The 20,745-nt window shown below is 38.2% G+C and overlaps 1 protein-coding gene across 1 annotated transcript in view; it reads left to right on the top strand.

The window, feature by feature from the left end:
- Nucleotides 1–20,745, top strand: part of NUP205 (nucleoporin 205) — an 86,139-nt gene that overhangs the window by 12,763 nt on the left and 52,631 nt on the right. Inside the window, exons 5-15 of the mRNA XM_025929641.2 lie at nucleotides 89–248; nucleotides 684–912; nucleotides 3,486–3,650; nucleotides 8,550–8,725; nucleotides 12,640–12,756; nucleotides 12,937–13,074; nucleotides 14,595–14,745; nucleotides 15,915–16,120; nucleotides 18,120–18,302; nucleotides 19,698–19,748; nucleotides 20,359–20,568. Of these exons, the coding sequence (XP_025785426.1) occupies nucleotides 89–248; nucleotides 684–912; nucleotides 3,486–3,650; nucleotides 8,550–8,725; nucleotides 12,640–12,756; nucleotides 12,937–13,074; nucleotides 14,595–14,745; nucleotides 15,915–16,120; nucleotides 18,120–18,302; nucleotides 19,698–19,748; nucleotides 20,359–20,568 (1,786 nt within the window). The remainder of the gene's footprint in view (nucleotides 1–88; nucleotides 249–683; nucleotides 913–3,485; nucleotides 3,651–8,549; nucleotides 8,726–12,639; nucleotides 12,757–12,936; nucleotides 13,075–14,594; nucleotides 14,746–15,914; nucleotides 16,121–18,119; nucleotides 18,303–19,697; nucleotides 19,749–20,358; nucleotides 20,569–20,745) is intronic.

Here is a 20,745-nt window from a genome sequence, read left to right as displayed (position 1 = left end):
TCAACAGCATTTGCTATATCTGTAAGGTGAAGAAGTGTATGCATTACTGTTCGTTGTAACTTTCTCTATTGATTTCTTTTCGTTACAGTCCAGAGCTGGTTTCCATGACAACACGCTTTACAGATGAACTGATGGAGCAAGGATTGACTTATAAAGTGCTTACTCTGGTGTCACAGATTGATGTGAACAATGAGTTTGAGAAGCTACAGCGGGAGAGAGGTTTGGGCAGTGAAAAACATCGAAAAGAGGCAAGGGTTCACTGACATCTGTTCATGGGTTGTCTATGTCAGGTCTCGGGCAGAAAAGTCATGACCATTAGAACAATTAGAACGTGGGCACAGAAAATTGCTAACATACGTTAAAATGTGTAGGCATCTGTGTCCAAAATTGGCTTGTAGCTGTTTTCACTTCTTTCTAGTCACTTATATGCTGTTGTAGCTCTTTTCCTGGAATGAACTCTTCAAGAAATTGGTCATCCCATAACAGAGCTTGGAACTTAAAATGAGGAATTAACAGTAGGGTTTGTTTAGAATTCCAGAGGTGACAGGTTAGGGTCACTTGTGGATTCAGATAGATTTATTTAGTTGCTTAGCTTTGGAAAAGGTAGTTTACATTTTTGGAAGAAGACCGGGTGGTTTCACTGTGGTTTATGTGTACTAACAATCATACGTTTTTCTTTCTAGGTTTCTGATCTTATCAAGGAGTGCAGGCAGTCTCTGGCAGAAAGCCTTTTTGCCTGGGCTTGTCAGTCACCTTTAGGCAAAGATGACACACTGCTTCTTATTGGACATTTGGAAAAAGTGACAGTTGAGGCTAATGGTTCGTTGGATGCAGTGAATCTGGCTCTTCTTATGGCGCTTCTGTACTGCTTTGATATCAGTTTTATAGAACAAAGCACAGAGGAGCGAGATGGTATTGGATTTTATACCTATTAATACATTTACTTTTTTAAAAATGAGATTAAATTATGGAGATAACATTTAAGAAGGGCAGTATTTTAACTAACGTAAGAAATTGTACATTTTATTCCTGTATTTATTCCCGTGTGTGCAGTTCATCCATATTTGAGTATTTACATAAAAGATGACATTTAAAAAATTCTGCGCTCCGTTAGATGTCTTTATTGTCCTTTTCAGTTTTGGAATAGGAAAGTGATAAAGATTACGCAATACATGTTCATGAGTTCTCCATGCGTCATTTACGTAACTGCTTGTTTCTTTACATTTTATTCACATTTCAGACCTTTCATGAAAACATTCTAGGGGAGGGTAACTATCATTTTTAGTAATATATCATCTTTGATTTATGTTGTCGCTGAGTGTATAAAATTTTTACTTGGTGACCTTATTCATAATTACTGCTTAGAAAAGAGGATCTCAAAAATGATTCCTGCAGAGGAAGATTATTGCCCTTAGCGTCACAGGTGTTTATAGTTATTCTAACAGTTATCCCCTGTCCACTTTTGACCGTATTGTTGGCATCTTTCAATAGGTAGGTATGTAGGGAGAATAGACCTTTCCACTCATCTTTGGTGGCCATCCTTAGACATTAGGGAAGGCTTATGGAAGGCATAAGTACTCCTTTCCTCCAGTCAGATTGTCACACGGTGCTTTGTGCGCCACAAAAAGAGTGGTGCCTGCGCTTGTATAGGAACGCTGCCACTTAAGGCATTGGTCAGATTTCCTGTATTGAATGAAATGAAGCACAGAATTAAGTGGGGGCAAGCTGTGTTCGTGGAACCTTGTAAGTGGTACTTGCAGCAGCGAAATGAAATGCCTGGAAAGTTTCATAGGCTAGGATGTAAGGTTTTTGTAGTAGGTTTTAATTTTATGAATTTAGGATGCTGATGATTAACTCATTTTAATTGTGATTTCCTGTTGGTCGTTCTGTATGTGTTTGATTAATAAATGGGAGAAGTGAATTATTAGTGCATGTATAATAGTAGACAGAAACTTTCAAACTACAGGAAATTAAAGAATGTGTTCTTGGTTAAAGATTGGGAACCACTAGGGCACCAGGGTGGCTCAGTCGGTTGAGCATCTGACTTCAGCTCAGGTCATGATCTTGCAGTCCGAGAGTCTGAGCCCCACATCAAGCTCGCTGCGCTGAAGCCGCTATCAGCACAGAACCCGCTTCAGACCCTCTGTCCACCTCTCTCCCACTGTGTGTGCACTCTCTTTCTCAAAAATAAACATTAAAAAATAAAAGAAATATGGTACGCCTGGGTGGCTCAGTCGGTTGAGCATCCGCCTGCAGCTCAGGTCATGATCTTGGGGTCCGTGAGTTCGAGCCCCACGTTGGGCTCTGTGCTGACAGCTCAGAGCCTGGAGCCTTGGTTCAGATTCTGTGTCTCCCTCTCTCTGTGCACCTCCCCTGCTTGCACTCTGTCTCTCTCTCTGAAAAATAAATAAACGTTAAAAAAATAAATAAATATTAAAGATTGGGAACCGCTGACATCAAAAGGAAGGACAAGAAAATAAGTAAAATAAAGTCTTAGGTGTCAGTGGTGTTTCCCATTTTAGAGTTTTAAAAAATTTTTATTGTTTTTGAGAGAGAGTTTACAAGTGGGGAAAGAGCAGAGAGAGAGGGGAACAGAGGATCCAAAGCGGGCTCTGTGCTGACAACAGCCAGTCCGATGTGGGGCTCGAACTCACGAACTGTGAGATCATGACCTGGGCCAAAGTCAGACGCTGAACCAACTGAACCTCCCAGACTTCTTGGAGAGAGAGAGAGCAGAGGAGGGGCAGAGAAAGAGGGAGAGAGAGAATCTTAAGCAGGCTCCACACCCCCGTGCAGCCTGACTCGAGGCTCGATTTCACAACCTCCCATTTTACATTTATTCAGAATCCTATGCTTGTTTGAAATACCAGAGTATAAATAGAAAATCATTTAATTATTATTTAGCAATTTCATTTGTTATAATCACAGTCGATGCTTGTTTGCAATTTGAATTCTTGTTTTGGTCTGTTTTTGCTTGATATTTTAATGTAGGCATTTATGTAGTAAAATTCTATTTTTTTTTTTTTTTTAAAGATTTTACTTTTAAGTTATCTCTACACCCAACAGGGGCCTCGAATTCATAATCCCGAGATCAAGAGTTGCCTGCATTACTGATCGAGCCAGCCAGGCACCCCAAATTCTATCTTTTTTGATCTTTAAATTGCATTGATTTTAGAATTTATATGCAGAAAAACTGGCTTTTTAACTGTTTTAAAAAAATTTTATAGTATACTTATAAAAAACCATTGAAAAAAGAATTAAAATTTAGAATTATTGTCAATTGCCTCTTTCAGTATTAGTTTGTATAGAATTTTTACGGTAGTGTGTTTTTTGGTTTGTCGAACACAAACACTATTTTTTGGTTAGTCCTAATTCTTTGATAATTCATTGAACTCTGATTTCCTGATCTTTAGCCATCATTCCTATGTATCAAAAGTGAGGATTTCTCTACTTGTTGGTATAGTGGTCTATTTTTGTGTTTTCAGATATGATTCATCAGCTTCCACTATTGACAGAAAGACAATACATTGCAACAATTCATTCCCGCCTTCAAGACTCACAGCTTTGGAAACTGCCTGGGCTGCAAGCCACGGTTCGACTTGCCTGGGCATTGGCACTGAGAGGAATATCTCAGCTACCTGATGTGACAGGTAAATTGATTGTAGGTGACTCTCTTATGAGAAAGAACGTATCAACTTGAGTGGTATGTTATCTTTGACATATAAGCATGAGCATAGGAAGATATCTGGAGTTGTATTAAATGAAGCTTTGGAATGTGGTAAAATACAGACTTTTTTTGTCCTGGTCTCTCAAAAGAAATTTTATGAAATATGGTTTCCCTTTCTTGGAACCAGTGACAATGCTCTTTTAGTTTCTTTTTTCCCTTAAGAGTGTAAAATTTTGAGGGGCGCCTGGGTGGCTCCGTCAGTTGAGCGTCCGACTTTGGCTTAGGTCACAATCTCACAGTTTGTGAGTTCAAGCCCCGCGTTGGGCTCTGTGCTGACAGCTCAGAGCCTGGAGCCTGCTTCGGATTCTGTCTCCCTCTCTGCCCCTCCCCACTCATACTTTGTCTCTCTCTCAAAAATAAAAAATAAAACATTAAAAAAAAAAAAAAGTAAAATTTTGAAATGGCAGTATCACAATAATTTTTTAAATTAAAATTTATGATTTCTTTTTTTTACGTTTTCTTCCTTGGTTTCACAAAATAATTTTTCACAAATTAAAAACTAGTATTATTTTAAAAGAAAATACAGGGGCGCCTGGGTGGCGCAGTCGGTTGGGCGTCCGACTTCAGCCAGGTCACGATCTCGCGGTCCGTGAGTTCGAGCCCCGTGTCGGGCTCTGGGCTGATGGCTAGGAGCCTGGAGCCTGTTTCCGATTCTGTGTCTCCCTCTCTCTCTGCCCCTCCCCCGTTCATGCTCTGTCTCTCTCTGTCCCAAAAATAAATAAAAACGTTGAAAAAAAAATTTATTTAAAAGAAAATACATTAGAAAGGAGATATTTGGATCAGCTAAGAATGGATGTGGAAGTCTGACTTTAATAGTCTATGACCCACTATAGCATATCCTGTTCTGCTGTTGACATTCATGTAATTCTCATACTATAGTGGTTTAACAGGACGAGAACTATGTTTTTGTTGTAATTTGAAGCCCAAAGAACTGTCACTTGTTTTTATGGTAGATCTGGAAAGATTTTATTAAGGTTTATTATCCATATCAGTGTTTTCTAGTTGTGGAGTGTCAACAGATTCTAGTATCTTATCAATTATGTGAATCTAGAACGTTTTGTTCACTAGTGCCCTACTGTTCACAAGGAGACTGCAGAAAGCATTTTTTTTTTTTTTTTTTTGTATTAAGGGGTCTTTCTTTGGCCAAGTATTTTTTTTCAAAAATTTTTTTTAATGTTTATTCATTTTTGAGAGAGAGAGAGATAGAGACAGAGACAAAGCATGGAAGGGTGGGGTCAGAAAGAGAAGGAGACACAGAATCCGAAGGAGGCTCCAGGCTGTGAGCTGTCAGCACAGAGCCTGACGTGGGGCCCGAACTCACAGACTGCGAGATCATGACCCGAGCCGAAGTCAGGTGCTTAACTGACTGAGCCACCCAGGCGCGCCGGCCAAGTATTTTTTATATTAAAGCTAATTCATGGCTAATTAGACATTCATATTCGTGCATAACTTCTATTTCTGAACTATACCTCTTAGTCATTTGCAAGTCTTATTTTAATACTTGTCTGGCATAAAATTATCCTTTAAACTTTTAAGTGGGTATGTGGTACTTAACTTCATATATTGTGATTTACTGTACTCTTGCCCTCATCTGGAAGGGTACAGAAGAATGTGTTACAGTTTGCTATTGATGAGAATAGGCTTAGGATTCCATACCTAGTTTCGAGTCCCAAATCTTTAGCTACTTATTCTCTTTAGTTTTACATGTTTATATTTTTTTATAAGTTTGATAATTAGGGGTACTATAATTAAACATTTTTAAACTAAAAAAGTTTCTGAAATTTGAATTTTAAAAAGTGCTAGAATTCAGGGGCACCTGGGTGGGTCAGTCTGTTGAGCGTCCGACTTCGGCTCGGGTCATGATCTCACGGCTCGTGGGTTTGAGCCCCGCGTCGGGCTCTGTACTGACAGCTCAGAGCCTGGAGCCTGCTTCAGATTCTGTGTCTTTCTCTCTCTCTGCCCCTAACCGACTCGCATCCTGTCTCTGTCTCTCTAAAAAATAAATAAACATTAAAAAAAAAAATTTGTTTTAAAAAAGTGCTAGAATTTAGATATTAATGCTGCTTTATTACCTAGTCTTCAAGAAATAGTTCTTGAATTGATCATCATGCAGTTTTAATTCCAGTATTTCTGAATTCAAGTGAAGGTTTGTAATTAATAATTATTATTAATATTTAATTTATAATCTTAAGTATTATTAGTCAAAATAAAAACAACTATTTTGTTCTCAAGGAGTTTGTATGGTATGGGTAGGCTTTATTTCAAAATGCAAAATAAAACATAAAAGCTCATTATTTTCCTCTGGTTGAGGCTCTTGGCTTCTATCTGTTTCTGACCCCTTCCAAGGCAATGAAACTTGGTGGTACTTTGAGGGATACCTGGGTTGCTCAGTCAGTTGAGTGTCTGACTTGATTTTGGCTCAGGTCATGATCTCACAGTTTTGTGAGTTCGAGCCCCACATCAGGCTATGTGCCGACAGCACAGAACCTGCTTAAGATTCTCTTCTCTCTCTCTGTCCCTCCCCTGCTCGCACTCTCTCTTTCTTAAAGAAAAGGAAAAAGAAAATGTACTTTGAGTAGCGCACTATGTATTTGATTTGTATGATGCTCAAGCAGAATAAACTATGTAGCAGTTCTTATCCAAAGCCGGATTACCACAAGGTTACCTAGCAATTTATATGTACATTTAAAAGAAGTAAATAGCAATCTATTTCTTGAGGACATAACGGTACCTATGACATATTTTACCAAAAAATTGAACATAAGTAAAGTCTCTGTAGATCGAACTGCCAACTTTTAATATAAACAGAGGACAGAGGAATATGTTAACTGTACCACTGGGATGGTTGTCAAACCATTGTGGAAACTCTACAGGATAAAGGTCTAGTTTCTACTGCAGATAAGGGCAAGGGAAAAATTGAAAAGATACAGGAGGAGCCCACTACAGATGTATCACTCGAACGCAATCTGTAGATCTTATTTGGATCCTGATTCAAGCAAACAGATTGCACAAAAGACAAAAAGCAAAAATCCAAACTAATATCTTTTATAACATTCATGGGACGGTTGTAAATTTGATTACTTTGTGGATATTTGATAGGAATTTTTTGAAGATTTAATGATATTGAGATATAATGGTATTTGTATGTATCACTTATTTTTCTTTTGTTTTTAAAGAATCTTTTTGAGTTGTATACTGAAATACTTATGAGTGAAATATTGAATAGTCTGGCATTTGCTTTCATCTAATTTGGAAACGCATGGAGATCTAGAGGAGATAAAATTAACTGTAAATGGATAGATAATATCGAAGCTAGATGATGGGTGTGTGGTTTTCATTATATTGGTCTATATATTGATAGATACCTGTTTGAAGTTTTTCAAATAAAAAGCTAAAAAAAGTTACAAGTAGACCAGTTTGTCTTTAGGTTAAGGTTTAGTTTTTAAGTTTTGCTACTTGGTTACCAAATTAGAAGAGTTACTTAGGTGGTCATGTTCAGGTTTTGGTCTTATTAGTTGTGAAGACTTTTTCTGAATGATCTAGTTCATTTCATTGAGATTAAAGCATCAGTTTGTTAATATTTTGATAATAATTCCCTGATTATTTCAGTATTACATCATGTATCTCTGAAGAAATTATTTATCACTCATGTTACTGAGAAGAGCACATGGTTTTCTTTTTCTTTTTCTTCTTCTTTCTCCCAAGTGTTGTTTCTTACAGGAATTCAAGGTTGGTTTATCATTTAAATCCAGGTTAACATATAGTGTAATAATGATTTCTGGGATAGAGTTTAGTACTTTGAATGCCCATTGCTCATCCCAAGTGCCCTCCTTAATCCCTATCACCCATTTAGCCCATCCCCTGACCCAACGCCCCCTCCAGCGACCCTCCATTTGTTCTCTGTATTTTAAGAGTCTCTTATGGCTTGTCTCCCTCTCATTTTTTATCTTATTTTCACTTCCCTTCCCCTATGATTATCTGTTTTGTTTTTTAAACTACACATATGAGTGAAATCATGGTATTTTGTCTTTCAATGACTTACTTCACTTAGCATAATACACTCTAGTTCCATTCACATTGTTGCAAATGGCAAGATTTCAGTCTTTTTGATCACCAAGTAATAATTCTGTTTGTGTGTGTGTGTTTTTACAATATATATACACACACACATGCATATACAACATTGTGTGTGTGTGTGTGTGTGTGTGTGTGTATACGCACATATACATATATACACACTATATCTTCTTTATCCATTCATGAGTCCGTGGACATTTGGGCTCTTTCCGTACTTTGGCTATTGTCAATAGGAGTACATGGTTTTCTTTCTTTCTTTCTTTCTTTTTCTTTCTTTCTTTCTTTCTTTCTTTCTTTCTTTCTTTCTTTCTTTCATTATTAAAAAAATTTTTTTGTGTGTGTTTATTCATTTTTGAAAGACAAAGACAGAGCATGAGCAGGGGAGGGGCAGAGAGAGAGGGAGACACAGAATCCAAAGCCGGCCAGGCTCCAGGCTCTGAGCTGGCAGCACAGAGCCCGATGTGGGGCCTGAAGTCACAAACTGCGAGATCATGACCTGAGCCAAAGTCAGACGCTCAACTGACTGAGCCACCCAGGTGCCCCATGGTTTTCTAATGTACTTTTTCAGTAGCTCTTTTGAGTTTGTGAGTCAGTTACAGTGGGTACAGTCTTAGTTTTAACATAGACATGCTTGAAGGTTGAGAAGATAACCTGAATTTTGAAACATCAGCAGAGTATTATGAAATACTATAGTCTAGTTTAATAACTTTTTCTCCATGTGCTGTTTTTTAAAATATATTTCTAGCTCTGGCTGAATTCACAGAAGCAGATGAAGCAATGGCAGAGCTTGCAATTGCTGACAATGTTTTCCTGTTTCTCACTGAATCCGTGGTGGTGTCAGAAAACTTCTATCAGGAGGAATTTTATATTCGTAGAATCCATAATCTCATCACAGATTTCCTTGCACTTATGCCAATGAAGGTATGTGTAATAATATAGGATGAGTAAAAAGTAGTAGAAGATTTTTATGAAATAATAGAACCGATCAATTAGCTAACTTTATGTTTTAGAAACTAGTAAAATATTTTACTACAGACCGTAATTTGACAATAGTTGTGTTACAGCTTTTGAATTAGTAATTCATGAAAATGAAATAAGACCTGTTAACTGAGAATAAGCTTAAAAGAACAATATATTTGACACTGAGAATAGTTAATAAGGAGAAAGTAATAGTTAAATCACTATGGGTAGAAAAGTATTAATACCATGCTATCCCAGGGATCAGTGCTTAGGTTTGCCTTATTGATATATTTTTACATATAATTTGGAAGAGCCATAGTGGAAAATTTCCAGTTTTATAGATAATTGTTTAGACTCTTAATTAGTGTATAAATGGGCTTCTGCTTGCTTACAAGTAATGCAAAGGCTACTTTTGAATAAAGAATTCAAGCTATCAGTATGATCTATAACTATGAGCCATGTCAGATGGTTTCTTGAGAGTGTATGTGTTTTGTGCAGTGTTGTGCCAAGAAAGCCATCAAAGTGGGGGCAGGAAGTAAATGAGGGAGTAAAGCCCTATGAATTCACTTTTTATGTGTGTATTTTAAAAAGCACCCCAGGGCCTCTTGGGTGGCTCATTTGGTTAAGCGTCTGACTCTTGCCTTCAGCTAAGGTCATGATCTCACAGTTCGTGGGTTCACACCCCGTGTTGGGCTCCATGCTGGCAGCGCAGAACCTGCTTGGGATTCTCTGTCTCCCTCTCTCTCTGCCCCTCCCCTGCTTGAGCTCTCTCTGTTTCTCAAAATAAATAAACAAATGTTAAAATAAATAAATAAAATAAAACATAAAAAAGCACCCCAGAGTACCTACATTTGTAATATTGTGTGGTTTTGGTACCATACCTCCTGAAACACATAAGGCAAATGGAAAAGGTACCTCAAATGGCAACAAACCAGGAGTGCAGTGCTTATTCATTATTTAACGAATTAAGTGTTTGTTGAGTTTCTTCTGTGTGCCAGGTACTATGTATTCTAGGTGTTGTGAAGAAGACCAATAAGTAGGAGACTCATTCGTTATCAGCAAAGAATTTAGAATCTAGTTGGAGAGATTAGGTAGTAAAAGTAGGTAAATGAGAGGTATAGATAGTAAACTACTATGAATTTATATAGGCTAAGGATAGCTCCCTTAGGACTAGAATAGTCAAGGAATACTTGGAAGAACGTTTTTTAAGTTTATTTATTTTGAGAGAGAGAGAGAGGGAGGGAGCACGTGTATGCATGAGCAGGGGATGGACAGAGAGAGAGGGAGATAGAGGATCCCAAGCCTGACATGGGGCTCAATCTCATGAACTGTTAGATCATGACCTGAGCTGAAATCAAGACTCTGGATGTTTGACCGACTGTGCTACCCAGGTGCCCCATTCAAGGAATACTTTAACAGATAACCTGAACCCTCAGTAACCTTGGAGGACTTGATAGATTAACACCACAGAATTTTGGAATAGGAAGAAGCCTGCTAATCCTTTCATTTTACATTTGTAGAAATGAAGCCTTAGAAAGCTTAAGACTTAAAGTTTTTCCTAATCAGTAGTCCAGATGGGACTTTGATTATGGAAAGATAATCAGTGGTTTGAATAGGGTAAACAATTCACACAATTGGGGATACTGGAGGGTTTTTTTTGATACAGGAGTATTTAGGTTATCTGTCTCTTCTTGAACAAACTGGTTTGTATCTGTCAGTGAATTTGTCCTTTTCGTTCAGATTGATTGACTTTAAAGTTATTCCTAATACTCCTTTATTATACTGTTCATGTATATAGGTTCTGTAATGATGTTTCCTTTCTTATTCTTAAGTTTGATAGTTTGTATCTTCCCTTTTTGTTTCTTAATTAGCCTGGCTAGAGGCTTATCAATTTTATTGATCTTTCCAAAGAACCACCTTTTGGCCTCATTGATTTTCTTTTCTTTTCTTTTTTTTTTTTTAATGTTTTATTATTTATTATTGAGACGGGGAGGGAGGGACAGAGAGAGAAGGAGAGAGGATCCTGTGCTGTCAGCACAGAGCCCAATGTGGGGCTCGAACTCACGAACTATGAGATCATGACCTGAGCTGAAATCAAGGGTCGGACGCTTAACCCACTTGAGCCACCCAGACGCCCCTCCTTGATTTTCTTTTACTTTGTTTTGCTATCATTGATTTCTGCTCTTTATTTTTTTCTCCCTATTGCTTTGGGTTTAATTTTCGCTTCTCATTTCAGTTTCTCTAGAACACTTATCTCTTAATTACTGCTTTAGGCTGTGTCACATAAATTTTGATATGTTGCTTTCTTTTTTGTTCAATTTAATATGTATTGTAATTTTCCTTGAGGCTTCTTTGATCGATGAGTTATTTAGAAGTGGCATTGTTTAATTTCCAAATATTTGGGAGCTTCTAGGTGTCTCTGCAACTGGTTTCTAGGTTATTTTAGTTGTGGTCAGAGAACATACTTTATAGGATTTCAGTTATCTTAAATTTGCTGAGGTTTGTTTTATGTTTGAGAATATGGTCAACTTGGAAAATGTCCTGTGTGCACATGAAAGGAATGTATATTCTGTTGCTGTTATATGGAGTATTCTGTAAATGCCAGTTAGGTAAAGTTGCTAATAGTGTTTAAGTCTTCGACGTCCTTACTAATTTCACATACTTGTTCTATTGAATAATGAGAGAGGGAGGCGCCTGGGTGGCTCAGTTGGTTGGGCTTCTGACTTCAGCTCAACTCATGATCTCCTAGCTTGTGAGTTCAAGTGCTGCATTGGGCTCTTGCTGACAGCTTGGAGCCTGGAACCTGCTTTGGATTCTGTGTCTCCCTCTCTCTCTGCCCCTCCCCTGCTTGTGCTCTCTCTCTCTCAAAAATAACTAAATATTAAAAAATAATGAGAGAGGAGTGTTGAAATCCTCACCTGTAATTGTGGGTTTGTCTAGCTTTTTGTTTTTTAATGTTTATTTATTTTTGATAGAGAGAAAGAACAAGTTGGGAAGGGGCAGAGAGAGAGGGAGACACAGAATCTGAAACAGGCTCCAGGCTCCCAGCTGCCAGTCCAGAGCCCAATGGCCTCAAACCCATGAACTCTGAGATCGTGACCTGAGCCAAAGTAGGACGCTTAACTGACTGAGCCACCCAGGCGCCCCCCCCCCCCCGCTTTTATTTTATTAAAAAATTTTTTTATTTAACGTTTACTTATTTTTGGGACAGAGAGAGAGAGCATGCGAGCAAGCATGAGCAGGGGAGGGGCAGAGAGAGAGGGAGACACAAAATCCAAAGCCGGCTCCAGGCTCTGAGCTGTCAGCACAGAGCTCGATGCCGGGCTCGACCTCAAGAGCTGTGAGCTCATGACCTGAGCCGAAGTCGGATGCTCAACCGACTGAGCCACCCAGGCGCCCCAGTTCACATGAATGTTTATAAGGTAATGGTTCTCAGCCAGGGCAATAATAGCGTTCAGAGCATGCTGGGGAAATGAATGGCACCAGTGTTGCTTGTTATAATATCTGTGGTGGAGTTGTTGGTAGCCAGGAGGTAGCTCAGGGGTGCTAAACTGTGCTGCAGTGGTCAGGATGATCCAGCCCAGTGAAGAAATGTCCTGTCTAAAATGTAGTAATGTTCCTGTTCAGAAACACTGTTGTTAAACTCACTTTCTCTGTAGTGGAAAATGCATTGAAGTTTTAAGATATAAATTATGGATGGTGATATCATACTAAAATTCCTAGTATATTTTGTTATGTCATTAAAGTGGAATAGACGTTATAACAGGTTTTCTCTTGTGTAATCACTTTTAGACAGTTGGCTGGTTTCCTGTTTTCAGTATTATTAACCCATATAATAAATTTCCCTATTAAACTGTATGCAATGCATTTAATAGGTAAAACAGTTGAGGAATCGGGCAGATGAAGATGCTCGAATGATTCACATGAGTATGCAGATGGGTAATGAACCTCCCATTTCACTTAGAAGGGATCTGGAACACTTAATGCTCTTGGTAAGCCATTACACTGGATGCATGGTCATCTCTCCCTCCTTCCATTATTTACTCCCTAACTTTGGAAAGGTTCAGCTGTAAGATCTTAAATAATTGAGTTCCATAAAAATGTAAATTTTCATTTCAAGGTGATTTCTGAGTTAGAGGCATTTTCACCCAGTGTCTGCTTATTCTTTGCAGATTGGTGAGCTATATAAAAAGAACCCTTTTAATCTGGAGCTTGCTCTGGAATATTGGTGTCCCTCAGAGCCTCTTCAGACTTCCACTATCATAGGTTCTTACCTTGGGGTGGCTCATCAGCGACCCCCTCAACGCCAGGTAAGCTCTTAGTTTTTCTGTTTTTCTGCCTTGGTGTAAGTGGGAGTCTTGAACCGTGAAGAAATGTTAATTCCTAATTGCTGTTAACACAAATGACTACTTGTGTAACATTTAGAAATTTGCACTTTTTTCCTTTTTGAAATTTGAAAGTGTTAAATTTAAGTTCTGATCATTTTGGAGTTTATGTAGTCAGTCTTAGGTAACATATTAGCTATGTGTCCAATCATAGACAGGTGTCTAGTCTTTCTGTGTGTCACTTGCTTGAATGTTACTGGTATTTATTTATTAGTTTGTCCCCAATAGGCATGACAATAACCCAATATACACCATTCTTAACAAGTTGGGGAGGTTAGGATAGGTGTAGGTACTAAAAGGAAAGGCTGAGAAGTTAGAATTGATGACAAAATGAATCAGTAAAAAATGTAGGAAAAAGTCCATTTTCTGTCCTATATTAACTAAAGTATGATACGCAGTAGCAAATAAGATGGATTGCAGTATCGATCTTCATCTTTTGGGATTTCCTATTCTGGAGTCTTTCACGTTGAGTAATTTTTAGTTATGCTAGAGGCTGAGATCACACACCTTTTCTTTTTACTGCAGTTGTTACATTTATTGTTTCACTTTTCTCCCCATTTACAAAAATGTCTTGGAGAAGGAGTGATTAAAATTTTTGAAGATTAAAAAAAATCCTTATATTATGAAATATTTGAAACATGGAAGAGAGAATAATTATAGTGAACACCCAACATCTTAATTTAACAGCTGCTAACATTTGCCTCGTTTGCTTCGTCCACTGCTGTTATTTTTACTACTTTTATTTTTCTGGAGTACATGAAAGTAACTTATAGACAGCATGACATTTCACCTTTTACTGGATAAGTGACTGTCTCTTAAAAATAAGGATAATTTTCTCCATAATTAGAAAAATCACTGTTCTAATAGATTTAACAATAACTTCCAGAGACCAGTAACATTTTCAGTTCTGAAATCCAACCAGTGAGACTGAGTGTCTGAAAAGCACTTTTGTTAATAGATTTAAGGAATAAGCAAAGATAAAAGGGAAAACTAAGAAGTGGATTTACAGAACAGGAATGTGGGAATGTGGTATTAGCCAGAACAGAAAACAGTATTTTTAGGCTACCCTCCAAAATTCTTTCAGGTTCCTAGGTCTTCATACTAAATTTGACTGGGATTCAGGAACCGTGGGTGCCAAGTATATTTGACTTTGCTGGTTTATTTTAGAGGAGTAAATTTCTTCGATTGTTTTACATATTTAAAATGTGAGTAGCCTTATGTTCTGTGGCATTGAGATGTTTTGAAACAAATGTGCTTTTTGTTCACAGAAAATTCTATAATTGATTAAGTTGCTAGTGACAATCTTGAAAAAATAATTTTTCATAAGTAGAATACCAAATTATTTTATCTTTGAGGCATTAGATCAGTGCACTTAGTTTTAGTTCATATGTAGTCTTCACTAGTTAGTCCATGCTATGTAAACTATTGATTTTTCCCTAATTCAGGTCGTCTTGTCAAAGTTTGTTAGGCAAATGGGTGACCTGTTGCCTCCAACGATTTACATTCCTTATTTGAAAATGCTCCAAGGATTAGCCAATGGGCCCCAGTGCGCCCACTACTGTTTCAGCCTGCTTAAAGTCAATGGTAGTAGTCACGGTAAGAGAAACTTGGATGTTATCTAAGTTTGTTGTGACATTGTTTTGTTTGGGTTTTTTGAGAGAGAATGAGCGGGGGAGGGTCAGAGAGAGACTCCCAAGCAGGCTCTGTGCTGTGAGCATGGAGCCTGACATGGAGCTCAATCTCACGAACTGTGAGATCATGACCTGAGCCAAAATTAAGAGTTGGACGCTTAACCAGCTGAACCACCCAGGTGCCCCATGACATTCTTGAACTCACTATTCCCCTGCCTGTTAAAGAATATTGGTTACTTGTACTAAGTTTTACTAGGTGTATAAATTATTTTTATAATAATGGGAAAGAAGTACCTTGGGAGCTTTATGCATAGTGATGCCTTAATTATGGTCTCATAGGTTGGGGAGTTTTACCATTGACTTTGTTAAATACAATTCAGTTTAAGAAATCAGAATTAATATATAAAAACTTCAAGAACACATCTGGTATTCAACGTATACTATATACCCTTGCCATATGATTTTGGTTTTTTTTAATTCATAAGTACTTGTTTTCTAAATTTCCCTTCTTACAGTTTCTCTGTCAACCCTCTCCCAATTTCCTCACTTAATTTTCAGACTTGAGTCTGGTTAAATTGAAACACTGGAAAAGAGAAGAGAAAGAAATAGTTATTAAACATCTGCTTGGTAGGTCCCATGATTGGAATTGAGCTCTGCCTAGCTCCAAGGCCAGTGTTTTGGCTACTCTGTCAAGGCCTGCTTATCTTGTCCTGTGCTTGGTATGTAGTGGAGTAGTGTAAATTACAAATCTAGACTGTCCTTATCTCTGTCTGTGGGAATTTAAGCTCACGTTTGGGAATTAGCTGTTGGGGAAAGGAGCCCCGTGTAGTCACAGGACAACACAGAGAACTCTTATGGATTTAAAATAGGTAACTGACATCCAAGTAATTTACCTTTGCATGTGCCTGGGTACTACCTGTTCTTAGCCCTGAAGAAAAATCAATCCAGAGACTCAGCTCACAGATGGATTCTACCCCATTTTCAACACACTGCTTATTCTAGACAAGACAACATACTCTGCTTATATCTAGGATAAAGGCACAGTTTATTGTTTTCAGTTTATTTTCTCCCTCCATTTCCAAGCAAATGCATAGACATTTTTGAAAGAAAATTTTATGCTGTCTTTCTTTACAGTTGAAAATATTCAGGGAACAGGTGGCAGTCCTGTTTCCTGGGAACATTTCTTTCACTCCTTAATGCTTTACCATGAGCATCTCCGGAAGGATCTTCCAAGTGCAGATAGTGTCCAGTACCGTCACCTTCCTTCACGTGGCATCACCCAGAAGGAGCAGGATGGACTCATTGCCTTTTTACAGCTCACATCCACCATCATTACTTGGGTAATTATCATCCACAGTATGTGAGAGTGTAATTTTATTTGTTTTCTGGCACGGGGGCATTTTAAGAGGATCCCAGACATTTGTGAAATGCTTGAAGTTTATAAGTGATGAGTTTTGCACACAGAATTCTGTTTTTAGGTTCTGTGTTTCTTTACCTTCAGAGGATGTGACGGTAGCTCTACTTATTGCCGTCAGCTAATGTGAAAACAATAAATAGCATGTGCCTGAAAGAAAATAGAAGGGCAAATAAGAATCAGTGTTTGGATTCACATCCTTCTAGAAGGTTCCCTAGCGTAGATATTTGTTGGTGTGTATCTATGCGTAAAGAATATTTAAAAAAAATTTTTTTTTTTTTTTTTAATTTTAGAAAGCGCAAGCAGGGGAGGGGGCAGAAGGGGAGAGAGACAGAGACAGAGACATTGAGAGAATATTAAGCAGGCTCCACACTGAGCACAAAGCCTGATGTGGGGCTCAATCCCATGACCCTAGGTTCTTGACCTGAGCTATATCAACAGTTGGACATTCAACCGACTGAGCCACGCAGGTGCCCCAAGAATTTTTTTTCAATTTTTACTTTAAAAAATTTTTAGTTTGAGAGAAAGAGAGAGCAGGGGAGGGGACGGAGGGGGGGGAGAGAGAGAGAGAGAGAGAGAGAGAGAGAGAGAGAGAAAATCTTAAGCAGGCTCCATGCTCAGCACCGAGCCCATTGCAGTACTGGATCCCATGACCATGAGGTCATGACTTGCGCCAAAATCAAGAGTCAGACACTCAACCAACTGAGCTACCTAGGTGCCCTGCCCCAAGAAATTTTTTATTATCATTATTTTTAATGTTTATTCATTTTTGAGAGAGAGAGAGAGAGAGACACAGAGAGTGGGGGGAGGGGCAGAGAGAGGGAGACACAGAATCTGAAGCAGGCTCCAGGCTCTGAGCCATCAGCACAGAGGCGGACACAGGGTTTGAACTCACTTACCATGAGATCATGACCTGAGCCGAAGTGTGACACTTAACTGACTGACCCACCCAGGCACCCCAAGAATATTTTTAATGAAAAAGAAAAGTTATTTACTGAATTACTCTTTTATTCTCTCCTTACACCAAACCATCTCACCTGCTACTGCCAAATTAGTCTTTAAATTTTTTTAAAATGTTTATTTATGTTGAGAGAGAGAGAGCATGTGCAAACAGGGGATGGGCGGGGTGGCGGGAGGAAGAGAGGGAGAGAGAGAGAGAGAAAGAGAGAGAGAGAAAATCCCAAGTAGGCTCTGTGCTGCTAGTGTAGAGCCTGACTCGGGACTCAGTCTCAACAACCGGGGGGACCATGACCTGAGCCAGAATCAAGAGTCAGATGCTTAACCAACTGGACCACCCAGGAGCCCCCCAAATTAGTCTTCATAAGAAACATTAGTTTCATTATATAATTTCTCTGCTCAGAAATCTCTTCTACTTGTTTCTCTTATACCCTAGAGCAAAGTTGTGTAGACATTCTGTCTTGAAGATAGGAATAGGGCCTTTTAGTTTTTCCAGGATTAACATTATTAAACATTAAAACATGAAGATAGTAATTACTTCTTATTGAATTAAAACGGAATGGTATTTGATACCATATATATCTTCATTTTTTTCTCAAAAATTGAAATGACATTTATTCATATAGTAAAAAATATATTACATTGTTTCAGGCAGGATTGACAGTGCTTAGGTTAAGATTTATGTGACCCTGGCCGACCATTTATCTCATATGTATTATTTTCCACGCTTAGAGCTATAAAAGGAATTGTAAAAGGCTGTTTCTCCCCTCTTCTTTACATTGACTGAGCAGTAATCTGATATGATCCACTGATAGACTTCACACATAAGCCATAAGCTTCTCTTTGTTTTAGTATGTATTAGGGCTTTGAATACTCGGTATAAGTGCTAGCAGTTTAGATTATTGCTGGTCATTTTTCTTAGCTTTAAAAAATGGAAAGTCCTTGTTCTTTTTGTGTTCAATTCCCAGAGTGAAAATGCTCGTCTGGCACTCTGTGAGCATCCTCAGTGGACCCCGGTTGTGGTGATCCTGGGACTCCTGCAATGCAGCATTCCCCCTGTTCTAAAAGCAGAGCTGCTCAAGACCCTTGCAGCTTTTGGAAAATCTCCTGAAATTGCTGCTTCCCTCTGGCAGTCGTTGGAATACACTCAGGTAGTATTACAAACTCTCTTATTTATTACAGTTTGGAAAGTGAGGCTTGATACTGTGGCAGAAGCAAGAGCATCCAGTTCGCAACTCACAGTATACCATGACCTTCCCAGTTAGACAGTTATGACTATAGTACTGAGCATAGCATCAGAAACGAGCCACCTTGGGTTTTTCTCTTGGATCAGTTGACAGCTTCACTAGGTTACTGGAGATGGGTTCTTCTCTTAAGACTTTGTTTTTCAGTGTCTGTGAGAAATTAATAAATGGACAGAATTCCTCAACTCGTCTTTGAGACCAGGAGGATAAGAGCCTTCAGGCATTATTTGTACTCATTAAATGTGGGGAACATCCGCTTTTCTTTTTTGCTTCGTCTGTGTCCTCCTGTCCCACACGAGAAGAATGAAGAATCTCTCTTTCAACTTTCTTTAGACGTAAAGCGTATTGGCATTTTTCTGTGAAGGTGTAGTTATTCAATGTATATGCTAAATTTAAAAAGGAGACTAATGATGTGCTTTACAGAAATAACTCTAGGAAAATGGTGAGATGGAATATGTGTTTGTCTAAAAAACACTACAACATACAGGTGCCGGTGATTGTAACTTTGTTTTGAAGCAGTAAGATATTCTAGTTATTTTCTAACCTGTGTCCTGAAGATGTAATGATACCTGTGTCCTGAAGATGTAATGAAGGGAGCTGGTATGAACCGAGAGGCTGAGTCACTTTTGGTTTAGTATTAATGCTTCATTTTTGCATTTAAAAGTGTGTCAGTACTTCATGTCCTAAGTGCTTATACTGCTCCTTTATAATGAAAATGCAATATGAGTGGGTTTAGACATTTCTATCCTTAGAACAAGACTTCTTTTTAAAGGCTGCTGCCTGATAGTATATTTTCAACTTGTAAGAATGTCAAGTAACATGACATTAAGCGTAATTAACTATACCATATACTGCTCTATGTTCCTAGCAAGGTCAGGTCGGAACAGCTTAAACTCAAAACTTTTGCCCACATAAGAAACCTGTTCAAACCTGTTCTTGACAAATTTAATTATTGGTTTTCTGGTGCTAATAGTAGGGCTGGTCTTGAACACTGGTGAGATTTTTGTCCCATAAATCCTCTTAAGATTCATTCCTGGAATATCTCAGGAAATTTGCTGAAAATACATCTCATGTGCACTTAGAAACCATCAGTTTTCTGAAGCCCAAATAATTGGAGCTTCTACCTGAACCCTGCACAGTTGCTGATGAAAGTCCATCAGAGACTTCTCAATTGTCCTCTGTGATTAGCATCATAAGATACACACACCTGTGGGTGTGAATATGACTGTTTATATTACAGAGTCACTGCTTTTCATTGAGGAGTAGGGAATGCTTCTAACATCTCATTCTTATTATTTTAAGATACTGCAGACCGTAAGGGTTCCAAGCCAGAGGCAAGCGATTGGTATCGAGGTAAAGTTTTCCTTTGAGTTTAAATGCTCTACTCGTACATTCACATGATGAAAGTTAACAAAAAGTATTCTTATACCCTGTGAGGTTCCTTATAATTTTCAAGTTTAATATGTTTTCATTTGAAGTGTTGTCTGGTCGGTGTTGAAATGGACATGACATTTTTCCTGAGAGGAAGCAAAATACTTCAGGTTTCAGAGTTGGGAAAGGATGTTCTACGGCAGCCACCCAAACTGAAAGTTTGCATTGAACCCAGTTTAATTGGATTATTTGGGTCAACCTGAAGTGAGAATTTACTTGTTTTAGTTTCTTTGCTTCTCTCTCTACACTCCCCCTCTCTTTTTCAAAAAGAAGCATAGAAGATTTCTATTTTTAATTCACACCTGGGAACAATACATGGGAATTTGAAATTCTTCCATCTGATTAATTCAATTTATATGATACTTTGGTGTCTTTTCCTCTAAATGAAAAATGGTGAGATAACGTATCTTTTGGTGTGATGATAATTATGATGACTAGCTCAATACTAGTGAGTCAATGTCTGCAAAATGTTGTGTACTTTATAGCTGATGGTTTCATATTACTAAATTTTCTTTATTTTTTCTTTTGGAAGGTTGAACTAAATGAAATAGAATCCCGGTGTGAAGAATACCCGTTGACTCGGGCCTTTTGCCAGCTTATTAGTACCCTGGTGGAGAGCTCATTTCCTTCTAATTTAGGTGCTGGCCTGAGGCCCCCTGGCTTTGACCCTTATTTGCAGTTCCTCAGAGATTCTGTGTTTCTCCGATTCCGCACAAGAGCTTACCGGAGAGCAGCTGAAAAGGTAATATACGGAGAAAACCTATTTTCTCCTTACTCGTTTATTGCTGCTTTTTCTCTTATTAAAGGTATGAGATGCTGTAAATTCATTTTAGCTTTTGGCAATCAGTAAAATTCATAGTTTTAACACAGAGATGTCCGTGATCTGATTAGTTTATGTGCATTAAAAAAAATGAATTTG

This window comes from Puma concolor, chromosome A2, assembly GCF_028749965.1.
Source record: "Puma concolor isolate L17-30 chromosome A2, mPumCon1.1.hap2, whole genome shotgun sequence".
NCBI classification, from domain to species: Eukaryota; Metazoa; Chordata; class Mammalia; order Carnivora; family Felidae; genus Puma; species Puma concolor.
Note: the sequence above shows the minus strand (reverse complement) of the source record. Positions and strands in the feature narration are given on the sequence as shown.